The 18,652-nt window shown below is 43.9% G+C and overlaps 1 protein-coding gene and 1 pseudogene across 1 annotated transcript; one reads left to right on the plus strand and one right to left on the minus strand.

Moving 5' to 3' along the window:
- The first annotated feature begins 331 nt into the window (after positions 1–331).
- LOC133918555 (receptor kinase-like protein Xa21) lies at positions 332–4,253 on the plus strand. Its single transcript, XM_062362481.1, has 2 exons — positions 332–3,511; positions 3,611–4,253. Exons 1-2 carry the CDS (start codon positions 607–609, stop codon positions 4,000–4,002), a joined length of 3,297 nt encoding a protein of 1,098 aa, XP_062218465.1. The 5' UTR covers positions 332–606; the 3' UTR covers positions 4,003–4,253.
- Positions 4,254–6,908: 2,655 nt separating this feature from the next.
- LOC133889319 (uncharacterized) lies at positions 6,909–11,666 on the minus strand (annotated as a pseudogene).
- Positions 11,667–18,652: the final 6,986 nt, after the last annotated feature.

Raw genomic sequence — 18,652 nt, forward strand, 5'->3', positions numbered from 1 at the left:
CTTTGTGTATACATATCAGTTCAGCCCAGGTCGGTCGACGATGCCGTACGTGTGTTGACGGACCCGCGGGTTTCAGTCCAGTCGCTTTAGCCCGGAGCTGTTTTGTTTCAGTCCAGTCGCTTTCCTTCAGGACAGTTCAAGCCGTGTGATCGACTCCTGTCTGCAACAGTAATTATGGTCAAAGTCTTCTCGAGTCTTAGCAGGCGTCTTTGGTTTTCTCCTCTTCTAACATGTTGCTATCTTGTGATTTCAAATTCTATGTTCAGATTAACAGTGCCCTTATTTTCTGGTAAGATCAAATCTCAGTGCTCTACAACCAGCGTAACTACAATCTATCCACCGACGAACCTTCCAGTAACATAAGGTTGGACGGCCGCTCTACTTAACGCCGGCGAGGAGACCCCTTCTCCTCGTCCGCCGCGGCCAACGAGTCTGTCAGAGCCATCAGACGAGTCTCCAAAACTCGGTCCTCCCACGGTATTCTTCGGACTCCACTAGCGGCCAAGTACGAGGTTATAAGTGCCTGCCACGCACACGGCACACCACGCCATTGCCAACACCATTAACTAGCCGGCAGCTGTCCCATCCAGTCCTGAGCTCTCTGCCATGGCTCTCCTCCACCTAGCCTCGCTAATGGCCACACTACTCCTTGCAACCGCACCCGCACCCGCAACCGCACTCGGCTCGGCATCCAACGCCAGCACCGCCGACCTCTCGGCCCTCCTCGCCTTCAAAGCCCGGCTGCCCGACCCCCACGGCGTCCTCCGCGCCAGCTGGACGGCCGGCACGCCCTACTGCGGCTGGGTCGGCGTCTCCTGCGGCAGCCGCCACAGGCTGCGCGTCACGGCCCTGGTGCTCCCCGGCGTGCCGCTGGTGGGCACCCTGGCTCCCGAGCTCGGCAACCTGTCCTTCCTCTCCAGCCTCAACCTCAGCAACGCCGAGCTCACGGGGCCCATTCCAGCCGACCTTGGAAAGCTGAGGCGCCTCCTTTCCCTTGATCTCTCGAGCAATTATCTTTCGGGCGCTGTTCCGCCCGCTCTCGGCAACCTTACCGCGCTTTTGATTCTCAATCTTGACTCGAACAACCTCACCGGTGAAATCCCATACGAGCTGCGCAATCTGCAAAACGTTGGGTTCCTCAGTCTAAGCAGGAACGACTTGAGCGGGCCGGTGCCTCAGAACTTGTTCAACGGCACATCTCAGCTGCGCTTCTTGAGCCTTGCACTTAACAGCCTGACAGGGAACATTCCTAGTGCTATTGGTTTTTTGCCAAACCTTGAGGTCCTCGAACTATCGAGGAACCAGCTTTCAGGGCAAATACCATCCTCACTGTTCAACATGTCCAACCTGCAATGGCTGTACCTCTCCAAGAACAATCTCTCGGGGCCGGTGCCGAACAACCAAAGCTTCAATCTTCCCATGTTGCAACGCGCGTATCTCAACAAAAACAATCTCACCGGTATGGTGCCCCCGGGCTTTGGGTTGTGCAAGAACCTGCAGCAGTTCAATCTGGCCTACAACCACTTCACCGGTGGAATACCGTTGTGGTTGTCTGCCATGCCGGAGTTGACGATTATCTCCCTTGGTGGTAACGACCTTTCCGGGGAAATCCCTTCCAGCTTGAGCAATCTTACTGGTCTCACCGTACTAGACTTCACCACGAGTAAGCTGCATGGGAAGATCCCGGCGGAGTTGGGGCGGTTGACACAGCTGCAGTGGCTGAACCTTGAAATGAACAACTTGTCAGGTACCATTCCATCCTCCATAAAAAACATGTCCACGATCTCTATTCTTGACATATCCTTCAACTCATTGACTGGACCTGTGCCAAGAAAGATATTTGGGGAATCTCTTAGCGAACTCTACATTGATGAGAATAAGCTTAGTGGAGACGTCGGTTTCCTGGCTGACTTGTCAAGTTGCAAGAGCCTCAAATACATTGTCATGAGCACAAACTACTTCACTGGTAGCATCCCCAACTCTTTTAGCAATCTCTCCTCCCTCCAGATCTTTCGAGCATTTGAGAACCAAATAACTGGGAACATTCCTAAAACGCTGACAAATCAGAGCAGCATCTTATTCATCAATCTTCGCAACAATCGATTAACCGGGGAAATTCCAATATCAGTTACGGAACTGAAGAATCTCCAAGCTCTCGAGTTGTCTAGCAATGAGTTGTCTGGGACTATTCCTGCACACATAGGCAGATTAGCAAACTTGTATGGTTTGAACCTTTCCAAAAACAAGCTCCATGGCACTATACCCGATAGCATTGGTAATCTGAGCCAACTACAAATCTTAGGATTATCAGCTAACCGACTCACTTCGACAATACCCATGGGGCTATGGGGCCTCCAGAATATTGTGAAGCTTGGTCTGTCTCTTAACGCCTTGAGTGGCTCTTTGTCAGAAAATGTGGAAAATCTGAAGGCAATAACACTAATGGACCTTTCTTCCAACCAACTCCATGGCAATTTACCAGCTTCATTGGGGGTGCTCAGTACACTAACCAACCTGAATCTATCAAAGAACATGTTCCAAGATCAAGTACCGGATGCAATTGGCAAGTTAAGCAGCATTAACACCTTGGATCTTTCATACAACTCCCTGTCTGGTACCATTCCAAAGTACTTCGCCAACCTTAGCTACCTCACTAGCCTAAATTTATCGTTCAATAGACTGTCTGGCCAAATCCCAGTTAGCGGTGTGTTCTCAAACATCACCCTCCAATCATTGGTAGGGAACACCGCACTATGTGGCCTTCCGCGCCTTGGGTTCCCACACTGCCCAAATGATGAACTCAACCTTCACCACCGATCAGGTTTTCTAAAATATGTGCTTCCTAGCGCCATAGCGACTGGAATAATAGGAGTTTGCTTGTTCACTATGGTCAGAATTCGTGTTAAAAAGAGGTCAAAGGAGGTGCCAGTCACTAGATTGGCGGCAGATAACTACAGGCCACTCTCCTACTTTGAACTTGTTCGCGCCACAAACAATTTCGATGATGATAACTTGATAGGAGCCGGAAGCTATGGTAAAGTATTCAAAGGCAAGTTGGACGATGAGCAGATCATCGCGGTTAAAGTCCTTAACATGGAACTAGAAAGGGCCACCATGAGCTTTGATGTTGAGTGCCGTGCGCTTCGCTTGGCCCGGCATCGAAACCTGCTTAGGATACTCACCACATGTTCAAATCTGGATTTCAAGGCACTAGTGCTCCAGTACATGCCAAATGGGAGCCTAGATGAATGGTTGTTCTCTAGTAACCGGCGCGGACTGGGATTGGTCCAACGGGTGAGTATCATGTTGGATGTGGCATTGGCGATGGCTTACCTTCACCATGAGCACTTTGAGGTCGTCCTTCACTGTGACCTGAAGCCAAGCAACGTGTTGCTTGATGAAGATATGACGGCTCGTGTAGCTGACTTCGGCATCGCAAGATTATTGCTGGGAAACGACACTTCCATAGTTTCGAGGAACATGCATGGAACGATAGGCTATATGGCACCAGGTATGTAATTCCTTGCACGTCGAACGGAAATCGATCCATATATAACTTGTCTGCACTGCCATAGCTGATTTCGCTATTTCTTGTGCTAAAACAAAACAGAGTATGCCTCAACCGGTAAAGCATCGCGGAAGAGTGATGTGTTCAGCTACGGGATCATGCTGCTCGAAGTCATCACGGGGAAGAAACCCACCGACACCATGTTTAACGAAGAACTGAGCCTCAGAGAGTGGGTCAACCAAGCATTCTCATCAAGACTTGCTGATGTCGTGGATCATAACATCTTTCTGGACGAGGAGGCAACAAGCAGTGGAGATATCCAAGAAGACAATTGGTCATCACGGGAAGAATCTCCCAACGGATGGAGCTGCCTAGCGCAGATGCTGGATTTGGGTTTACAGTGCTCCCATGACTTGCCTGAGGAGAGGATGACGATGAAGGATGTGGCTGCGAAGCTCGAGCGGATTAAGAAGTGTTTATCGTCCTCCAGGTGATCCGCTCTGCAGCTGAAGGCAGTTGCGTTTTCAAGATCCCCTAGTAGTCTAGTTCTAATTGTTTAAGAGTGATGTTGTGAAGTTAAACAAGGTCAAGTCAAATTGGGACCTTTTTTTTTTCTTGAACGTTGCCGCATCATGGCTCTTCGGGCTCCGGCGACGGCGTGCCGCTCGGCGGCGCCGTAGAGGCAGAGCTCGGCAACATCTCCGAGAAAGTACTATGTAGGATTGAATATGGGCAAATTATCCAATCAGAGATGTGAAGTATTACGGAAGTTAAATTTAAATTTAAATCATCTTAATTAAATATTTAATTTATTCGTGAAATTCAGTTTGTTACAGACAACTATCACGTCACTAAAAACGATATCGAGAAAAAACCAACTGTTAGATTGCACTCAGTTTTTTTTAGAAACTAGACAATTATACAAACTATTCCTATAAAAATCAAATTAATTGGATCTTTAATTTTAAACATATGAAATTTGTAAGCAAACTATGAAGAAAAATAGATCAAATATAAATGACGTAAGATTTATTAAAATTTGACCAACCAAATTTCTCAAAAAGTTACCTTGATGCTTGATGATGATTTTAGATGAATCAAATCAGCACAAATCGTAACAAACAAGTGATCCACCGAAAATCACTGTAAAATGACAAAAGCAATGAACACGGAGAAAAACTTACTAAAAATTAATCTTCATTATATAAATAGATTCACAAGATTTATTATAAAATATCTCTAAAAGGATTCCCGCTAAATCCAAAAAACTAGATTAGTTTTACTCCCCGAAATCTATTTTTCTTTCTCTGTTTCATTCTCGGTTTCGGGGTACTGTTGCAGCGCTGTTCCTTTTATATTCGGCCGACACGGCACAGTAACCCATAACCGAGTACAACTCCACGACCGACTCCGCCTGGGCTACACCTGCCCACGCGTTGGCCCGCGACCTTCTCCCCACCTGGGCTCGGCTCCCGAGAAGCACCCAGCCGCCAGGCCCAAGCTCGCCCGCATGGCCACACAGTGCCCCTCAGCAGCCCAAGCACGCTCCACGTGCTGCTCCTGTGGGCTCTCATGTAGCAAAACGACAAAGCAAAACAACACAGTGCACACGTGCACTTTGTCCTTTTTTTATTCCAAGGCACGCACGCGTGCATGTTTGGAATAAAAACTTCGCCCCCATCATACGACGCTTTATACCATAAACCCTATCATCTTTTGATATTACCATCTCTATCACACTATAGTCTATATAATTACGTATACGTTTTATAGTGTGATCATCTTCACGTGCACCATTTTTAGCTTGAATGTTCCACGTAACCTCTTGACCAGCTTGATCTCAGTTCTTCCCTCAACTTAGTCCCAGTATTATCACCGACTATGTCTGCCCTCAAGACAACATCTGCACATAAATAAAATCAATAACCAATTGGCGATCAACTCAGCCTGCCTAGAGTAGGGATGAAAACAGACATGAACGGTCGAAAAAACCCCCTAACTATTTTTATTTTCATATTTTCTCTAAAAAACGGATACAAACTCGGGGATGTCGAGATATCGAAAATTAACCAATCTGAACAGAAACACGTCAGTACTGGTTGGAAACCGATAATTCAAATTGAAAATATCGATCCTTAGAACCATGATTTTAAGTATCGACACAATATATAATTAATTCACACCAACAAAAATAATTTATAATATATACAAATAGACCTCGTAATGACATAAGTCTCAACTAAAAAACAGCCACCATGTCATAACTCGAGCACTCGTCACAACACATAGTCACACAAAAACTAGGGTTGAAGAACGCAGGCGCATGATCTTGGACGACATTGACGGGTTGGCAGCCAATGAAGACTAGACCATTAGGGTCTGGGTAAAGTTTAGTATAGGGCTAATGTTTGGACTGACCCGTTAGATATAGCTTGTGGGCTATATTGTGATTTGTGAGGTTTAATCTCAATTTGAAAAATAAGAATACCAATGAAAAATTCCTGATTAAAAACGAGATACCAACAATACGGTCGGAAAAACAGCAAAATTATTTTCATCCCGCTTACGCGTTAGTTTTAAAAATCTAAAAACGATGAGAAAAAATATAGAAAACAGATCAAAATAAGATGGGATTTATTCCGCCCATTTTCATCCTAGCCCAGGGACGTTAATCCGGGAGGCTGCCTCCTGCCTTGGTGTTCCGGCAAGGTTGAGAAATACGGGCCCCACGGCATTCGGAGAAATACGGGTCTGCCCCACGAGACTTCCAGCTGCCAAGCGTAGGAATGGCTTGCATGTCGAATTGGAACTTTTGATTCCACGCCACCGCGCTGTCGCCGCCCGGCGGCCACATACCGGCTGAGCTCAGCAACCTCTCCAAGTAAGCATATGATCGCACAAGTGTGAATTGTTTCGAAAAAGGGTGCCGGAATTAGTGGAATATCACAAGGTAGCAGAAGAAGAAATCACTGGGTCTAGGTTTCTAGAAACAAGCACAACTAGAACTTCATAGCAAGCTCACATCATGGAAGTGCCACGTACTAGGGACGCCTTTTAGCATTCGGTCTAGCGTAAGCCTGACCACCTTAGAGGACTACTACATTATTCGTTTCTGAGGACCCCAGAATTTGGCAATTACACGGAAGTACCCAGTCGTCGACTCCATCATACCTTGGTCCAGTCCTTGAACTACTGCGAGATCAACAGCATTGCCCAGCACCAGATGGATAGTCCCATAACTGAACGGCTTCGGGATGATCCACACTCCATGGCAGCTGAGCTGAGCATGAGCATAGAATTGCAGCCTCACCTTGTTGCAGCCGTAGCAACAAGGATTGCAGTTGTCCTCGCATGTAAATGTGAATATAGAGCAACTGGGTCATTATACTCCGCCACTCCGGTCTGCTCATAATCTGGCCTCACCTGTTCAGAAATTTCCGTGAGCTGTTCTAGAATATGGCATTGTAATTTTGCAATTATGCTTGTAGATAGTTGACTAGTTCACAAGGTAGAGAATGCCATGCACCTTTCCAATTCTTGCTGTCTGCTGTGGAAGTCATGAACTTTTCATCTGCTTACTGAGATTAAATATTAGTGATGCCCATAACTTCAAGGACAGGTGGATATGTGCATTTGCAAAATAAACAATGTTACAATTCGGAAGAGAAAGGGGGAAGTATTAGAAAGCAACAATTTAGAATGGTATCAGAAGTGGACAAAACAACAACAGTTGCTAATTGCTGAACTCACCCTGTATTTAGTCAAAACTCCATCCAAACCTATAAATTCATAAGATGATCTAAACAGCAGTGATGTCTCCACCTGATATCAAATGAAATTTCCAGGTGCATGCTGGCGCAATTATTGCAAGACAGAGTGAAATGACAAATTTGTTATTTGAATATACTTACCACACGTGATAATCAACCAAATTCAAGCAGTTCCATACAGAAACATGTTGCCTGCAAGATATATTTATGACGTTAGGAAAATTTCAAAAACGAATAAACAAAACAAAAATATCCAGAAAACCACATGTCTGGCAATCTACAATGTCAAGCTTCAAAATACGTCACCAACTCCTCTTACCTTTGACCAAGGATAAGGACTGAATCCTTTGAGATAGGCACAATGTCCTGAACTTTTTCAATTGTAAATATTGCTTCAATAGCTGCAGGAAAACATAATTTAGGAATGCCTGGCACGGATGATTATGATGTAAATGTTATACAACATAATAATTAAACCAAATGACCTTAGTACATTAACCAACCTGGTAAAATTGATCAATAATTTTTTTAATAGGTAAGCACCAGTGCAGCCAAATGAAAAGGAGAACTGTTAGGCTAATCATCCACCGGAAGGATAGTCGGGTGGTGTCAGCTGCTAGAGAGGGATTAGATTATATATTAGAGAGACAGAATATTGAAAGAGACTAGATTAATTCTTCTTTACTTGATTACAAAGGGTGACAGTGCCTTATATGGGCCTACAAAGACCTCATTCAAATCCAACTTTAATCTATCTGTAACTCTTATCTAATTTAAACTAACCGATTTCTAATCTTATCTCTAACTGAATCTGATTTAAACTAACAAACTGAATAGATAAATCCTAATTCGAAGTCCTGCTGCTGTCATGGTTCCTGTTCACGTGCGTAAACAGTAATCCTTACGCGTGAACAGTAGTTCTGTGTGACCAGTAACCCGCACATGACAAAGAACAATGCAAATTATGCACAGCCAGCCAAAATTAAATTGCATTTTTTTTCAGTGAAATTGCAATTATATAGTACCTAAATTAACCTTTTGTACAGATCAATCAAATTAAACTAAGAATAAGATATTTAACAGAGAAGTCACATATGATTGAAGAATTAGGCGAATGCCACAACCTGAGAGCTTGATAGTCGCTAATTCTCTTTCTCCGATACGACCTTCATTGTCTCCATTAGGGGATTCAACATCAAATGCTGACATTACATGTACAGTATGCCCACCATCTGAAACCCAAAAAAATTGTGTCTCTGCACAAAAACTCTGAACAAATTTATTAATGAAATAAACAACAACGTGAAAAAAAAAACCCAGAAAATCCAGAACAAAAACTTACTTGTAGAGCTACTTGGGAAGACAGCAGACAATTGCACTTTCATGGGATAATCTAAACGATATGTATGTATATTTTCAGAACATAGCTTGCTAAAAGCTCCTGAGCCGATTTCTGTATTTGAAAGACAGAAGACATGCAACAATCCAGATGAATCCAGTACCAAAAACTTGTTCTTGGAAAGAGGATGGATCGAAACTGCTTTCACTGATTTAAGCAATTCCATGCCGCCTTGTGAATTATGATCATCATTTTTAAACATCAACAAGAAAGAGCAATAGCTCCCTGAACTCTGTTTTACCCTCAAAGTTGTGAGTTTACCTGAGAAAAACAATTTCGGACCATAGCTCAGTTGATTTTCTGGAAATTCTGCTGCATGTGGTGCAAGCAGGGACGGAGTTTCATTAGGGCCAAGCACCCCCCCCCCCCCCCAAAAAAATTTTTTTTTGTGTGATTACCTAGTAAAGTACTAGTATTTAGGTTAATTCATTAGTAAGGCTTTCAATTGATCGCATCTGGATTATCTAATTTTCAGCATTGTCCCCTCTGATTTTTGGTCCAAGCTCCATCACTGGATGCAAGTGAGAGTCATAAACCTTGTTTCTAGTAAAAGTACACTCAGTAATCCCAGATGTTAGTACAATTCTACTTTAAGTCTATTTTTAGTATCAGTATCACCTGCTTATTGGTATACTATAAGGAGCCAAATCTGAATCTCAAAAGGTTTATTAACAAATCCAATACAGTTGACATGGTTGTGTCGCAATGATCATTCCCACACAAAGCATCCTTGAAGGAGGCCTTCCTTCAAGAGACTAGAGTCTAGTCGTATTAGAATACTGTAATGAAGTATGAATGCTGAGTTTGCTTCATCCCCCAACTTTTTGCAACCATTTTTTCCTACTTGTTGGATATACAACATCAAAAGGTCTAAACGCAAACTTTGCCTTGTTTTCTTTCCTTTTCTCATTGTGAGAACAGATATATATCCATGACCCATCGACAAAACACATACAATGATCGCCGTCTCTGCATGGATAGCAATATATACCAATAGCCATAGACCAACTAATGTTAATAATCATTGACCTCTACTATAATTGTCATTTACATTTGCAATCTCTAATAAATATGCATGCAATGCACATATGCACCTATGAGTAACAATAAACACAGAAATTTAGAAGCAAAACATTATGCATTGTTTGTATCTTTAGCTTCTGTGAAAATTTCAGTTATTGTCTAATTGACTGTTCACCGTTGGATATGCACAAACAGACCATGAACCCTGCCAACGGACATGGTATGCCAATTTTCAAAAAGATCACATTCTAATATTATATTTGGCATTTTATAGATCATTCATTCCACCACAATTACTTCATCTTGAGAATTTTAAGTAAACATTTCAATATAATGCCCTGCAAATGACAAAACGACGCTAATATGAAGATTAAAGCTAGCTTAGATCCCCATTCACACTCTCATTGCAAGCATAAATCCAATGCTGCCTAGCTGTACTTCCTATAGGTAGTGCATCCTACATACGATCAAATAATAGAACCAAAGCTCTAAAGAAGCGTGAAATACTCACAAGTGGAAACAGCGTCTCCTTCACCGCCTCCCCTGCAACTACCACGCTTAACCGGCACAACCAACCCGTACAGAATCCCGTTCTTCTTGTGCAAGCTCTTCCTTCCTGCTTCCCCAGCACCTTCCTTCTTCCCCTCCCTCTCTTTCCCACCCTTCATCAAACTCCGCAGCAGGAACACGCGCACGCCGCCAGCCTCGCCGAGCAGCAGCCTCCCCATGGCCGCGTGCCGCAACGGTGATAGGCTTTCGACTGTGGATTTCGAGCTACTCTATATACAGTGTCGATCGCTATTCAGATAAATTTCGCCGTCATTTACACCTTGGTTGCAGTGTTCAGGGTGTTGTGAGTTTGACTGAGCTGTACTTGAATGAATTCGCCCTGTGCAGTTGAAATAATTATGGGTTTGTTTGGTTGTTTGAATTTTCTTCGGTCTGATTCAGTGGATGTTTATAATCTTAGAAAGAAATGTGCTTAATTATTCACATCCATTGTTCCAATTTGGCTTAGTGGATGGAAATATACAGTCTCATCCTAGTCTAGAAGTGTTCACTACGTAGTGTGGCCCGATGGATACATGCTCTGTATGTGTTCATGCAGATGAACTCACTTATTAATATCATAAGACATCTTCATACGAGTAACTAATTATAATCTCAACTCTTTCATCCGTTTATGTGGATTCAGGTTCACTCAACCAAATAGAAATTTGGCTCAGTCTGTTCAGACAAATACAACCACTAAACACTCTTCATTTCAATAAATATGACTTCACTCAGCTTACTTCCCCTCAACCTGTTTATACGATACAGCTCTACGAAACCTCATCTGGAGAATCGAACACACAGACCTCCATGGCGTACACGGGACACGCCGGCTCGAGCTCGACGACCGCGCACTTGTGCAGCTCCACCGTCTGCCCGTTCGCGGCCAGCCTCGGGGCTAGCACCCAGATCTGCCCAGCGGCCAGGGAGAGAAAAGCAACGGCGTTGACCCCGCCCGCAAGGCCGACGCCGAGGCCGAACAGGAGGCCCTGGAGCGGCAGGCCCAAGGCCGAGACGTAGCGTTTGAAGGAGAGCGGGGCCGGGACGAAGCGCGTGAAAGCGGACGCTGAGCCGAGGGAGCAGGCACGGAGGTGGATCGCGGGAGAGGCGGGGGACGGGTGCGCGGAGAGGAAGAGGAGGTGGGAGGATGGGAGGAGAGCGAAGCAGGCGGCGGCGGCGAGCGGGGAAGGGACGGCAGTGGGAGCAGGCGAGGAAGCGGGGGCGGGGGCAGGGAGGGAGGTGAAGAGGTGAGCGGAGGAGTCGGGGAAGAGGAGCGCGAGGGCGCGGGTGGGGGAGGAGGGCGGTGCGAGGAGGAGGGAAGCCGGGGCCGAGTGGATGGGCGGGAGAGGGAGAGGGAAAGCGCTGAGAGGAGGCGGCGACGTAGGCGGAGGTGGGGGTGAGGTGGAGGCGGCATGATCGCCGCCGGTGTTCGAGGGGGTGGTTCGGCGAGCGACTAAGCGGAGACGGCGCTGGGTCGTCGTGGGGATCGGTGTCGGGTCGGAACAGATGGTTAAGTAAGTGGGTTGGGGGAGGCCTTGCGGTGCGGGGTAGGGTCGCGTCGGGTCTGAGTCCGTTCCGGGTTGGTTGGATTTCTTGCTTGTCTGCATTAAGAAACCGTTACTACCAAGTATAGTCCAGCGATCCCTCAAGAGAATAATTGTAAAAGGAGACACAAGTGTAGGGGAAAATCTGTCTATTCTTTATTCATCTGTGTTTACAATGAGGTGTGCTGCCCCGTATATATAGTGCCAAAAACCCTTAAGAGATAGAATCGAATCTTTCAAGAGATCGAGGCGGGCCCACATTCGGTTGTGAAACTTCAGGTTTCCTAACACTACCCCTTGGACACTTCTCGTGAAATGCATATGTCTCATCAAAACTTCCCAAAAACCCAATGGAAAAAATTGGAAGAAAGAGTACATAGCTCGCGACATGGTTATACGAATTGCCTCGTTAAAAACCTTAACATGAGAAACTTCAAGAAAACTCATCTAAGGGAAAAAGAGTACAATCCACCTAAAATACTTCATATAATCTTCATGATTAACTTTGGACACTTAATCTTCTTGACTAACATTTAATTATTAATATCGATATTATGTGAAAATTCTCCCCTTGAAATATGCAAATCTCCAAACCTCATCATCCCAATGCCACGAACACATCTTTCAAAACTAGATGCAGGGAGAGATTTAGTGAATAAATCTGTAAGATTTTCACATGACTTGGTATGTATTACCTTTATTTCATTCATTTTATGCAATTCATGAGCATAAAAGAACTTGGGGTTGATATGTTTTGTTAAGTTACTTTTCACATATCCCGAATGCACTTGTGCAACACATGCAGCATTATCTCCATAGATAATGGTAGGGGTGTTAGTAGTATTCAAACCACATGACTGCTGGATATGATTGATCACTCTTCTAAGCCATGCGTATTCCCGTACGGCTTCATATAAAGCTATTATTTTTTAGTGGTTCGTCGAAGTAGATACAAGGCTTTGCTTCGACGATTTCCAGGATATTGCAGTTCCACCACATAAGAAAACATAGCCAGTCTGTGATTTCACTGTATGCGGGTCTCTGACAGGTACCCAGCATCTGCGTATCCAACCAGACTTAGATCCTGATTCTTTCTGTAGAACAGGCCTAGATCTTTGCTACCTTGAAAGTAGTGCAGAATATCCTTCAAGCCCTTCCAGTGCCTTTTAGTGGGTTCTGCACTATATCGTGCAAGTAGGTTTACTGCAAATGCTATGTCTGTCCTAGTGCAATTAGCCAGATACATCAGTGCACCTATTGCACTTAAGTGTGGGAATTCCGGTCCCAATATTTCCTCCCCATCTTCTTTAGGTCTATAGGGATCTTGATCTTCTTGTAATGACCTTCCGACCATGGGGGTTTTAGCAGGAAATGATTTTTCAAAACCAAACCGCTCTAACACCTTCTGAGTATAGTTTGACTGATGTATAAAGATTCTATCTGCCACATGCTCTAGCTGCAGGTCTAAGCAAAATTTGGTTCTACCCAAATCTTTCATTTCAAATTCAGATTTTAAGTAGGAACTTGCTTCTTCTATATCTTCTTTTGTACCAATGATATTTAGATCATTTACATATACTGATATTATACAAAATCCATTCTGGGACCTTCTTATGAATACACATGGACAATCTGTGCTATTTGTGTAGCCTCATTTTCCAAGAAATTCACTCAAACGATTGTGGTACCACATTCTACCTGACTGTTTCAACCCATACAGCGACTTCTTCAATTATACGCTATAAAGGTGTCTATTTCCTCTATCCTGATTCAGCAATGGTATTCCTTTAGGTACCTTCATATAAATGACCGAATCTAGGCTCCCATAAAGATATGCGGTCACAATATCCATCAATTTCATTTTCAACTCCAGGTGCTTCTTCATCTTGCTCTTCATAATTTCTTACTATTGGAGCAAGGTCCTTTAGTTTACCAGCGTCGATTTCAACACGCGCATTTTCGCTGGTTCCTTCCTGCGTGGGAAGATTCAAATCTGGTATACCTACTTCCTGAGATTCCATACCATCATCAGGTCTCAACTAGCTCCCCTTCTTTTTTCTTTGGGGCACTTTTGCGATCGGCTATGGTAAGCTCTCATTTCCCACCTTCGTCAGACGTCTCCGGCTATTTGGGACTTGAGAAACCGAATTTCTTGTCCTTTTATTATTTTTCGGAGCTCCTAGGACAAGATGAGGGGTATCTTCTTTTGGTACTTTCACCCTCTCCGGTGCATTGCGTGCAGGGATATGCGACTTAGTCACACTCTTCAAATCACAAAAATGATCAGGCAGATTGTTTGCTAATTTCTGCAAATCGATAATTTTTTGTACTTCACCATTTGCTTCACTAGTGCGAGGATCATGTGCCGCAATTCCTTCAGCCTGCCATATAATTTCCCGACATTTTTCATCCAAGGGTATATTTCCTGCCCCTAATGACGGAAAATTATTCTCATCAAAAATACAGTCAGCGAAGCGGGCCGTATGCAAATTTTCAGTTGTTAGTTCTAAATATCGGATTATGGATGCAATCTCATAACCGACATATATTCCAACTTCCCGCAAATGTCCCATAGTGGTTCGCTGTGGCGGCGGTATTGGCACATAAACCATACATCCAAATTTGCATAAATGGAAAATCTTCAGAATTACCCCTTGCATTAGTTGTATAGGTGACTGGATGTTGTAGGAGGATCGTCTATAATTAGTGAGAGCTGCCGCATGTAAGACTGCGTGTCCTCAACATGTAGCAGGCAAATTACTGTGTTGCAACAAATGTCTTGCAATGAACTTTATTCTCTTTATTAGCGCTTCGGCTAGTCCATTCTGGGTATGGACATGCGGTACAGAATGTTCAACTTTAATTCTCATACCAGTGCAATAATCATTGAACGCTTTAGAAGTAAATTCACCAGCGTTGTCCATTCTGATGGATTTCACGCGATGATCCGGAAAATTATTCCTGATTTGTATGATTTGCGAGATCAACTTTGCAAAGGCGTGGTTGCGGGTAGATAATAGACATACATGCGACCACTTCAAGGATGCGTCTATTAATACCATAAAGTACCAAAACGGGCCAGAAAGCGGCTGAATAGGACCGCAAATATCCCCCTGAATTCGGCCCAAGAATGCAGGGATTTCATCTTGTACCTTCAAGGTAGACGGTCTTATTATTAATTTTCCAGTAGCGCATGCAAGGCATACAAAATCTTCATGATTCGGAAAATTCTTCACATTTATAACATGACCTTGTGAGTTAGTAATTATGTTTCTCATCATTCTAAGACCAGGGTGACCTAACCTATCATGCCACAGAGAGAATAATTCTGCACTTCGAAACACAGTCTTCTAGGTAGTGAACACTTCAAGTACCCTAATGCGAGTGTAGTACAAGCCATTACTCATGGAGGGAAGTTTTTCTAGTATTCTCACTTCGCTATCACGCTTAGTGATGTGTAGGTACTCTCTACCACCTTCTTCACCAGTTTCTACATGGAAACCGTTAGCGCGAATGTCTTTAAAACTTAAGAGATTTCTTGTAGATTCAGGGTATAACAATGCTTCCTCAATGTGCAAAGTAGTTCTCATAGGTAGTATGACTGTGACTCTTTCAGAACTTACTATGCATTTATCACTTCCAGTGACAGTCATCACCTTTCCAGAGCTATTTTTAATAGACTGAAAATATATCTTTTCTCTTAAGATGGTGTTTGTGGTTCCACTATCCACAATACAACTTCCTTCATGCGGGCGCCACACATATTCTATAAATAAAACATTCAATCATTCACATGCGAGGAAGTAGCAACAAGATTAAATGTTTCATTAACTATCGAAAAAAATATTGTTTGCAGCTAAGATTTCTCTTCTAGAGCTTACATTTATTCATTCAATCCTCCTAAATTCAGCAACTAATTGAATGGCTAATTACTCTAATTCTAGATAGAGTCTGTGAAATATCTGACCACTTCTGCTTCAATGGCTTTCTTTTCCGCTTCATTATTTATAGCATCTTCTATGTCAGTGGAGGAGGGCAAAGTAGAGGTTTCCGCATCCTTCATCAGGAGGTCTTTTACAGTCATTGCGGGAGCATCATCAACTTCCATGTGAGATGCATCCCTTTCAACTTCAACTGCTTTATCCTCTTCCATCCCCACTGCAATGGTGAGGTGTGCTTCTGGCTGCTCTTTCTTCTTCTTCCGAAATACTTCCACAACATGCTTTGGTGCTTTGCAGATTTGGGACCAATGGTCCCAAACACCACACTTATAGCATGTCTGGTTCTGCTCACCATAAGGCTTGACCTTTTTCTTTGTCTTACCATTATTATCACCAGGCTTGACTTTGCCTGCCACCACTTTCTTTTCTCCCTTCACCTGCTTCATATTGCGGTTCTTGCGTGCTTTGAAAGAGATGTGATTGACTTCTAGACCACTGCTCTTCCCTTGCGGCTGGGATAAAAAGTTCTTGTTTATGACTTCGTCATGAATTTCATGGAGTTGCAACACATCAATCAATTCAGAATACTTCTTGTAATTTGATTGACGGTGATTGCGTGCGGATTATGCCGCATTTGGGTGGAAAGTGGAGAGAGTCTTCTCAATTTTCTCCTCTTCTGTGATCTCTTTCCCACAGAGACACAGTAGTGTGCAAATGTGGTGCAGCGTGGAGTTGTACTCTCTGGCATGCTTATAGTCACAGAAACGGAGCCGGACCCATTCTTGCTCTGCGAGAGGCTTGATGGTGTACTTAAGTTGCTCAAAACGCTCATGCAGTGCGTCCTATAGTGCCTTAGCATTGGTCATTGCCATATACTCATCCTTCAAAGTGGGAGAGAGATGATGGCGGAGAAAATGAAGTGTCTGATCATTCTCATCCTCCGTGGAAACAATTGTACTACTTGCTCCCAGTACAATCCGAATATCCGATGCTCAAGTGAGATAGTTGCGGCCATCAGCACTCAACTCAGCGAACTCCTTGTTCGTGATGCCAGCCATCTACATATTTAAATGATGCAGGTATTACTACCAGTAAAGTTGCTTCATGTTGCTAAATTGGATTGCTGCAATTTTTCGATATTTTCTATACTATTATGTGAATTTTACTGAATTTAAACGCATAATAGGCAATTTAAACAGCAAAATAACATAGAAATAAATACTGCATAATGGCTAAAACATATGCCAAAAATTTAAATTTTAGAGATACTTTAATGTACGAAAAGGTATCTTCGGGATTTTCTGTAAAGTTCATGAATTTATACGCAAAATTCCAGAATTTACGTAATTTTCAGAAACCATAGGATTTAATTTGTGAAATTTCTGCATACCCTTTTTCTTTTCTATTCCAGCCCTTTCTAGTCGGCCCATCTTCCCTTTTCTTGACCTAATTTCCTCTAATGGGCTACCGGCCCATTTGGCCCAATCCTCCCGGGGGTTAGGTTTCCATCCTAGTCATCGCAGCCTTCATGGCTTGGCGTGCTCCTGCAATGCGCCATGCATACAGACGCATCGGCCATGGGATTTGCATGCATGTAATCCAGCCTGATGGTTGCATGTGATCTAATGCATTCATGCATATGATGTTTTGACTGACGTGTGGGTCAATTCGTCAGAGCGGCAGGCGATGAGGTCTGCTGTTCCTCACACGCAACTAGAAGGTGGTGGGAGATGGTGAGATCCCTGGCCAGCAGGGCCTTAGTTTTCTTTTTTTCTTTTTTATTTTGTGCCCCATTCTTTGTGGCTTGCAGGGCCGCTGCAGGGGCGCGCACGCGCAGCAGGGCGGCGACTTCAGGTGCGGCAGTAGGCAGATGGTGTAGCGCATGCGTGGCGTGCAGGCCAGCAGGGGGGTACGGCACGGATGTTGCGCTGGTCATTCGGCGGCACAGCACATCAGGAGCAGGGAAGCATGGAATCTTCGTGTGCTTCATTACTTGCATTCAATCGTTGCTTGCATGGCCTGGTTTCCTTTTTCTTTCACGCGGCAGCAGGCCATCTGGCCAACGGCGGCACATCAACAGAGGATGCAACACTTCCTTTTTCCCCTTTCATGTGGCAACAGGCTGCGGGCCTGTTGGGTAGCGGCACATCAGTAGAGGCGCAAGCCATCCGGCCAGGGGAGGCAGCACTTCGTCTGATGGTTGCTCGGTACTGTTCATACATACGATGCACGTTACTGTTTATGTAACATTTCAGATCTATTTTGATGCAAAAGATAGTAGTTGAGAGGATACATACCGAACCGATCGTACCTTTCTATTTTTGCGAACAATTCGTGCCACGTAAGGCATATAGGCTAGACCAAAGACCTGCCCGTTTGACGACGATATCGATGCACTGCAGATCGGTCACAGACAGATTCGTTCCGCTAGCTTGATCTCTGGCAGAGCTTTGTGCCGATAACGTGTTGAAAAACCGCTACTACCAGGTGTAGTCCAGCGATCCTTCAAAAGAACAATTGCAAAAGAAGACACAAATGTAAGGAAAAAATTATCTATTCTTTATTCATCTGTGTTTACAATGAGAAATGTTACCTCATATATATAATACCAAAAACCCCTAAAAAATAAAATCAAATCTTTCAAGAGATCAAAACGAATCCATATTCGATTGTAAAACTCCAGGTTTCCTAACAGTCTGGAGTCTATATTATAGACGCTAGATGGCGTCCCACACGTAGTTGCTGAGTTTTTTTTTTTAAAGCCTACTGCGGTGAGACACTCGACGATAGAAGAAATATACCAAGGGCACAGAACTGCATACATATCATCATTACAGTAGGATAACCCCATTGGGAAACCTACCAAAAACATGAAATCAGATAATTAAACGACATGAAGCGGTGACGCTAAGATA

Source organism: Phragmites australis, chromosome 1 (assembly GCF_958298935.1).
Source record: "Phragmites australis chromosome 1, lpPhrAust1.1, whole genome shotgun sequence".
Lineage (NCBI taxonomy): Eukaryota > Viridiplantae > Streptophyta > Magnoliopsida > Poales > Poaceae > Phragmites > Phragmites australis.